Source organism: Geotrypetes seraphini, chromosome 5, assembly GCF_902459505.1.
Source record: "Geotrypetes seraphini chromosome 5, aGeoSer1.1, whole genome shotgun sequence".
Classification (NCBI taxonomy): domain Eukaryota; kingdom Metazoa; phylum Chordata; class Amphibia; order Gymnophiona; family Dermophiidae; genus Geotrypetes; species Geotrypetes seraphini.
In genome coordinates this window covers 45,773,543-45,781,123 of record NC_047088.1, presented here as the reverse complement: position 1 = coordinate 45,781,123, position 7,581 = coordinate 45,773,543, and the positions used below count along the sequence as shown (strand labels likewise).

The window sequence follows — 7,581 nt, the reverse complement described above, 5'->3', positions numbered from 1 at the left end:
TAATTTTAATGATTTTATGAATGAAAATTCTTATTCTAATCATTTCCGCTCTTGTTGCTTGTGTATGTTATAGTTAAATGGTGGGGGTATTAATTTTTTTTATTGAGACAACTGATAACCTCCACTCACTTTCTAATCTCAGCTTTCATTTTCCCTCCATATGACCCGTTTTATCTAAGTTTCAGCATTCTTGCATATTGTTTGCATAAAGCTGAGGGAAATGGACAAAGAGAAATCATTTTGGATAAATTATATACTAAAACAAAATGGGAAACTTATAAAACATGTCCCTGGGAATCATAGTGATCACAAGAAATTGTACAAACGCCTGTCAAATGATGAAGTCTCTGCCTTGTGACATTTCTTTAGAGTCACCAGCTAGTTCTGTGACTTTTTCATGAAGTTTAAAGTCTGGCGACTGCTTTTCTTTTTTGCACAAAGAAAAGTAGAGCAAGCCATTGCCCAGATGGCTTACATAGTGCTACCTCCATATGGCATATCTGCCCAGATTGTTTTAATTTGGTGAAGACATCAGTGCTTCAAGCTTTTCCTTAACTAATTTACAAATGAACTCTAAAATTTGACAGCAATTTGAAAAATTGTTGTGGCACCCAATGAAACTACCTCATCGAACCTCTTCTTAAATGTCTTCAGTGCTGGATGGTGACAGGAAACAGCTATAGTTATGTTTACATTCTCTATGCAGAACTATGCCAATGCATAATATGTAAATAAAATATAGACAGTTACAGCGAAGTGTCATAATACACAGAAGTCCATTTAGCACTGGAAAAGACCCTACCTTCTTCAACTCGTAAAGCCACAGACATCTGACTGCTTCCTTTCTGGCTTTTAACATGATCAGATCTGCTCTCTGTTGAGGCACTGGCACAGGTTGTGGAAAACCCATGTTGATACACAAATATTTGCAAACAAGAAATACTCAAATCCACTTTTTTTTCCATTAAAAATGTTAATAGCTGGGAAAACAGGAATCTAGTGATGAACAGAACAAGAATGTCAGAGCCAGCACTCATGTCATTAAAGTCTGATGTGATGGGCTCACTATTGCTGCAATTTAAGTCATACCATGATCCATTATGATCATACAAAGTTAAAATCATAGTGAGGGCCAAACTCATACACTGTTCTGTTGTAGTACACAATCAGTTTGCAATATGCATATAAAAAATGAATTCAGATGAGCAAAATGAACTCATAGAGTGATTATGATAAACCCTGTCTCTAATCTTAATACTTGTCTGCAAAAGAGGCTTATTCATTTCACAGTTGCCGATCACAACAGCACAAACTCATGAGTTGCTATGTTGCAGTACAGCTATCATATGATAAAATGAATTGTGACTTGAAAGAGCCATGGAAAATCTCTGGGTATTAGCTATGAGAAACAGATCTACTTTTTGGGATCTGCCAGGTACTTTGAACCCAGACTGGTCACTGTCCGAAACAGAATTTTGGGTTCGATGGACCTCAGTCTTACTCAGCCTGGCTTTTTGTCTGTTCTTATGACTGCAGAGTAATCTGCTTTTTGCTTCCAGATGACTAGACTGCTAAATTTTTCAGGATACTTTAATCCAGAAAAACATATTAGTCAAAGTGACTATTTTCATATAAAGAAAAATATATCTTATACATTGGGTTCACTTCCTATATTTTTTTTCATATCTTAGTGATTGTTTTTCACAGGGGTCCTTTTACATAGTTGCAATAGAAAGTGGCCTTAGCATGCATGACCTTATGTGCACTCTTATGTAGGTCTTTCCCGTGTGGTAAGGCTATTTCTACTGCTTCAAGAAAATGGCCAATTTTCTGTTTTCCCAAATTAATGGCCATATGCTAAAGTTGTTATTAGTGCGCGACCACTGACAAAAATTAGAGCATGACCCACCTATTTTGTAAGTGGTTTTGAAGGCGACGTTGGACGCTTAGCTGTCCGGTTCTCACTGCCTCTAACGCTGGCCCTGCAGCTCCGGACTTCTCCACACCTGCTCCCCCCCCCCCCCGGATCGCTATTATTTTAAATGTTATGGCAGCCGCGGCGCTGTATCCGTCAGAGGAGACTTCTAACCTCGGCCTGCTCCGGAATTCTTCCTGCGGCAACCGCCTGCCTAGGTGGGAACAGGAAGTCACTGTTGCAGGAAGAGTTCCGGGGCAGGCCGAGGTTAGAAGTCTCCTCTGACGGATACAGCGCTGTGGCTGCCATAACATTTAAAATAATAGCGATCCGGGGGAGGGGGGGGAAGTCCGGAGCTGCAGGGCCGGCATTAGAGGGAGTAAGAGCTGATGGTGCCGCAGAGTCCCGTGGGGAGAGGGAGGGCTCACGTGCTAATCCTGTGCTAATCAGTGGGCAGCAATGTGACATGATGATTAATGCAATAACGCCCCCTGTCCCTAGACACACCCCTCAGTCAAAAAATTATTATTTTTTTTAGTGCCTGGATAGTGCTTGCATATTTTAAAGTTACCACAGAATGCCTCAGCATGTCTTGCATTAAGCCCTTTTAAGCTGCAGTAAGCATGCATTAGTATTTACCACAGCTTAGTAAAGGACCCCAAAATGTTTTACATTTTAAGAGAGAAAATAGCACTGATAAAATGCAACATTTTCAAGAAAACCAGAGGGGCCATGAGAGGCTCATGATGCTAGAACTGAAAACAACTATATCATTGCTTGCATTTTTTATGAAGCTCCCATTTTTGAGTGGCTTTAGATCTGAATATAGAGATTCTGAAGTAGAATGAATGGATAAAAATTACATGCTGCTTGAAAATTAGTGTTTTCTTTCCATTTGCTGCTTTTCAGAATAATTCTGAAGAAATTCTGCAGAACATCCATTCAACTGATTTGTTACTTTGCAATTAATAAAGGAAATAACTAAAATGTATTGATTTTTAAAATCCATGGTAAGCTTCTGTTCTTAGATTTTACTCAGAGCTAAAGTTATTATTTTTCATCAGTTTTTTTTTTTTTAGAAATCTAAATAAAAAATATTGTGACTTTCAAAGGCACCTTTTGAAAGTTATCTGATTAGGAGCTGGAAAACAAAGACCTACATTTATCCCTTGATTCCAATTAGTATATCTTTTTGGTTTTCTGTGATGTGGACCCCTGTAGACTGACAACACTAACCATTTCACAAAGGCCAACAAATGACTTTCAGATGGCAATGACTCCTGATCATTACTGAGCCCAACTCAGATCTAAACTAGCAAGTTCTAGGTCAAGGGCCCTTTCATCCTGAAATAACAATCCTCTAAAAACAGACAGAATATCAAGAGCAGAGATGACATCATAAAGTAGCGTGAAGCCCAACATTCTTACGTCGTGTTTATCAAGCACTCTATTCCTGTTTCCCATAACAAAATTCAGAGATAAACAACAAGCTATATATGAAACATAGGAAATAAAATGAATGAAAAAATGTTCTTGCATATACTTGATAATGATACTCACTTTTAAAATGAATTCATTGACTATGATGTAAACAAAACAGTAAGATAACACTTTAAAAAACAGACAAACATTTATCCATCGATAGTATACAGTAAACCAACAGTCCTCTTGTGCAGAAGCACATATGATGGTAGTCATAAAATGAGAAAGGGCCTGATTCTTTGTCTATAGGAAAAAGCTCAGTGAATCAGGCCTTACATGTGTTAATGTGTTACAAAAAGTCTATTATAATTTTCTACTTATATATATTGTTTTAACAGAGTGTTGGTTGTGAATTGTTTCTATAGTGCCTGTTTGACATTCCCATTGATTTTTTTTTTTTTTTTTTTTGGTTAACATGTTGACTGCAGTAGGCTTACTGTAGAGGTGGCTGAAGAGGAAAGGAAGGGATATTTACAGAATGGCCATTTGCAGTTTCCCATGAGGTCCTGGTACTCCAGAATTTTGCTGTTCAGAATTTCAACATGGTCTACTAGAGGGAAAAAAATAAAGAGTAAGAAGTCAATCAATAATATTTTTGTTCAGGAAATATATCTTTACTGGACACGGTCATTGAATTATTTCCATTTCAAAGAATAATGTTAGTGCACTAGGACACTGGTTCACTGGCATGAAAGAAAGAGACATTGTGCAGAGCCAATTCTAAAGACTACCTCAAGGTAAGGTGGGCTTCACTGATTTTAACTACCCAAAAGAAACTTGTGCATTCCTTTCAATCCATGAAGGCGCATGACCCTATAAACAAGATGGCTGCCCTCTAGGATTAGAATGAATTAAGTGATATATCATCATGTATCTTGGCATTAGCCAATTTGCATTCTTAAAAATATAGGTTTGCATGTGTTCTCCAGCTTTTCCTTATTATGAGACGCTGGGGCAGGGGGGGCTAGGAAGCTTAGGGGTGGGCAGGGAAAAGAGCTGGTGTGTTTGCCCCCATATGTTCTGCAGCCCCAAAGAATATGCAATATATGCTAAAAAGCTTAAATGATCAAGTTAATTTCTTTTGGAGTTTGAAATACATGGCAGTGTATCACATGAAAACACTCATACTAACAGAAATTCAGTAGATAAGCAGTTGGAGTAGGATACAACCCAGTTATCATCAAAATTAACAAATTCATGAGCCAAACTGGAGTACACATGGTATGGTGAAGAGTTTAATTAATTAGAATTTTCTTAAATCCATAAATTTAAAGGTTACCATCAGTATGCCAGTTGAGACCCCCAAAGCAATCTGATGTGTTTTACAGTTAACTAACAACAGTGATTTCTCATTTGGACCCACAAAAACCTGATCTAAAGACAGAATAACATTATCCATTTTAACCTGTCCTTTTATGAATTATTAGTCAAAATGATTATTTTTCCCTTTAGTATTCAAAAAGATCAGTATGGAACTGATACACAGTGCAAAATTGATGTTTGATGAACAAGTATAGTAATATAGTAATTACCATTTTTTTTTTCATTCCTTCCTCTCCTTTAATGAAAGAAATTCTATATCATTTAAAAGCTTCCTATACAATTAGAGTTGCCATGTCTATAAAAGAAAAGCTAGCATGTTTTGCTAGTTTTTTTTACATAGAAAAGCAACACAAAGCAACAGACTATGAAAGCACTAGGTATAGCAATGTAATAGGCAAAAAGCATATTGGCTGCAACCATTAAGCCAATCATCAGAGTATCTTAAATCTTAAGCAAAAACACGATGAGGTCCAAATTCAAAGAGCTGCAGAGTGGGAAAGTTGACTGGGCAACTTTAGACAGTTAACTTTCTCTAGCTATTCACCCATATCCTGTCTAAAATTATCTAGAACAAAACTGTCCGCATGGCTGTGGCTAGCTTTTTGGCTGAATATTACCTGGGATAACTTTGGCTGGCCACTGCTGGCCAAAGTTAAACCATGCCATGGGAATGCTTTTAGCTCAGGTAAAGTTTGTGCACACTATGAAAATTTAGCTGGTTAGAGGTAAGGGGATAGTTTAACCAATATTTGTCTGGTTACAACTGAATAAACATATCCTTCCATCTTATATTTAAAATAAATGTTTAAAAACCCTTCATAGCCTCTGGAACCTATTTTTTGTTGGAAATGGCATTGATTAAAATAACAAAGGTGTAAAAAATATTTTCTTGAAAATGTGTACAGTATTTGATTTGAAAACTGCCTCTTATTAATGATGTAACTCTGGGACCTTGTACAATAACTGGAGGGGGGAGGGGGGCTTTTATGAAGCAATATTTAAAAAATCTTAGTTGCTTGAATGGTTAGGGAGAGTTGTGGGTACAAAAAGGGGTGCAGATAGTGTAGCTGCACTTAACATCACCTCAAGACATAGCATTAAGTGCAACCACTCTACAGGCAGTCTGGCGTCATGGCTACCATCCTGTGAGGGAGGCGAACCTACCAACCCCTCCCCCCTGAAAGCCAGAACTCCTGTTGATGAAGGTCCAGACCCCAAACATAACTCCTCAAACAGCTCTAGCCCTATCCAATCCTCCTTGACCTAATCCTCCCTCCAATCCCCTCCCTTCTATCCCCACCCAACACAATTGCCTGTGTATGGAAGGCTGTCCCTAGCGGTTATACCATGAGTTTACTGTTAGAAATTATTGGGTGCCATTTTGAAACCTGAAGCTAGATGGGGCAGAAGCAGAGGAGGACTGTTCCTGCCTTGTTCTACTAGATGACTAGGGATATCTCTCGGTAAGTCCTGGGGGCTGGTTGGGGATACTGGAGGGAGGGGCTTAGTGCCTGAAAGGGGCTATGCTTTGGGGGAGCAGCTTAGGAGATAGATTGAGAGGGGTACAGCTCTTGGGGGGGGGGGGGGGCCTTATATTAGGCATGGAATAAGGCTGAGAGGGGGATCTGGATCTGACAGGGGATCTGATCAGGCAGCAGTGGGAGATCTGCTTATGTTGCAGTGGTGCTATTGGGGTAGGGTTCTGCTTAGGCTGCTGTCACATGTTTTTTTTTTTTTTTGACCTGGCATCATATTATATGCACCCATGCTACTTGCCAATGCATGTAATGCAGTGCCCATGTGGTTAAGTGTTGAGTCTGTGTAAACTTCTAAAGTGTAAAAGAAAATCCGAGGACAAGTTTTACGTGCTCTTTAATCTTAAACAACCATAACAGCAATAAAAAAAAAAGAGATAATTATTTTTTTAGATAAAGCTCACAGAATAAACCAGGGGTGTTAAAGACTCTTGTCCTTGAAAGCAGTCAATGGTTCTGGTTTGCTGGACAAGAGCAAAGAACACTCAACAGGTTTCTTTACCAAACGTGCCACTAATATGCGGCAAAGTACACATTCTCCTTATCCTGCCAATCAGACCATCGAAGACTACAGCTTGAAATCCCTGTGATAAACCATGAAAAGAAATAAATAATCTGATTATTGCTATTCATATGCTGTTTTAAGCTTTAGGGCCCCTTTTACAAAGGCATGATAGCGATTCTAAGCAGAAAATGCGATGCGGCCCATTCAGTTCCTAAGGACTGTGTCACACTGCCACATTGGGACTCGCTACCGCAGCTTTGTAAACGGGGCCCTTGGAGATTTCAGACAGCACAAAAAATAGATGTTTTATAAAGTAAGTGACTATTTATATTCATACATACATACCTATATCTATCTGTCTATCAACCTTTTGGGAAGACACAGTTTCCTACATAATAGTAATAACCAAGTTTGTGAAAACTGTTATTTTATATTAATACTGAAAAGAAACTTACTGTTCTATGGGTACCTTCTACATCTGTGAAACAAACAAGCTGCTACTCAGTTCATCTACTGATAACTGGGATATCTACAGTGAAAAAGATTTCAAATTAAAAAAGCTCCTTCAAATAATTCCATTTTAAAGTATGTGTGATTGCTAATTGGTTAAAAAAACAGTCAGCTCTGACAAGGAAGTATTCGAAAGTACAAGAAATGTTTCTATGGTGTCGCCTTGTTATTTGTTCTACATGCCACAAAGAACTGCTGTCATGGTTCCTGGTGTCTTCTGGTTAGCCTAAGGTCCTGTTAACCATTACATATCAGTTTTCAGCTTTAATAAATCTTGATGCTACTCGCTCAGCTGAAACAAAGTTGTGCAA

At 38.4% G+C, this 7,581-nt stretch overlaps 1 protein-coding gene across 11 annotated transcripts in view; it reads right to left on the bottom strand.

Annotated features, from left to right (window-relative positions):
* Nucleotides 1-2,978: 2,978 nt before the first annotated feature.
* Nucleotides 2,979-7,581, bottom strand: part of MBNL3 (muscleblind like splicing regulator 3) — a 293,323-nt gene continuing 288,720 nt past the window's right edge. For 9 of the 11 annotated variants that reach the window (XR_004539476.1, XR_004539477.1, XM_033944821.1 and 6 more), the window contains 2 exons: nt 7,216-7,289; nt 3,809-3,947 (listed from right to left, as the gene is read on the bottom strand). Coding sequence is in view for 9 of the 11 variants with exons in the window: in XM_033944821.1 (XP_033800712.1) it covers nt 7,233-7,289 (57 nt within the window). In the remaining 2 variants the exon portion in view is untranslated. Of the gene's footprint in view, nt 3,948-7,215; nt 7,290-7,581 lie in introns of all 11 variants that reach the window. The other 2 variants (XM_033944825.1, XM_033944828.1) reach the window with 1 other exon arrangement.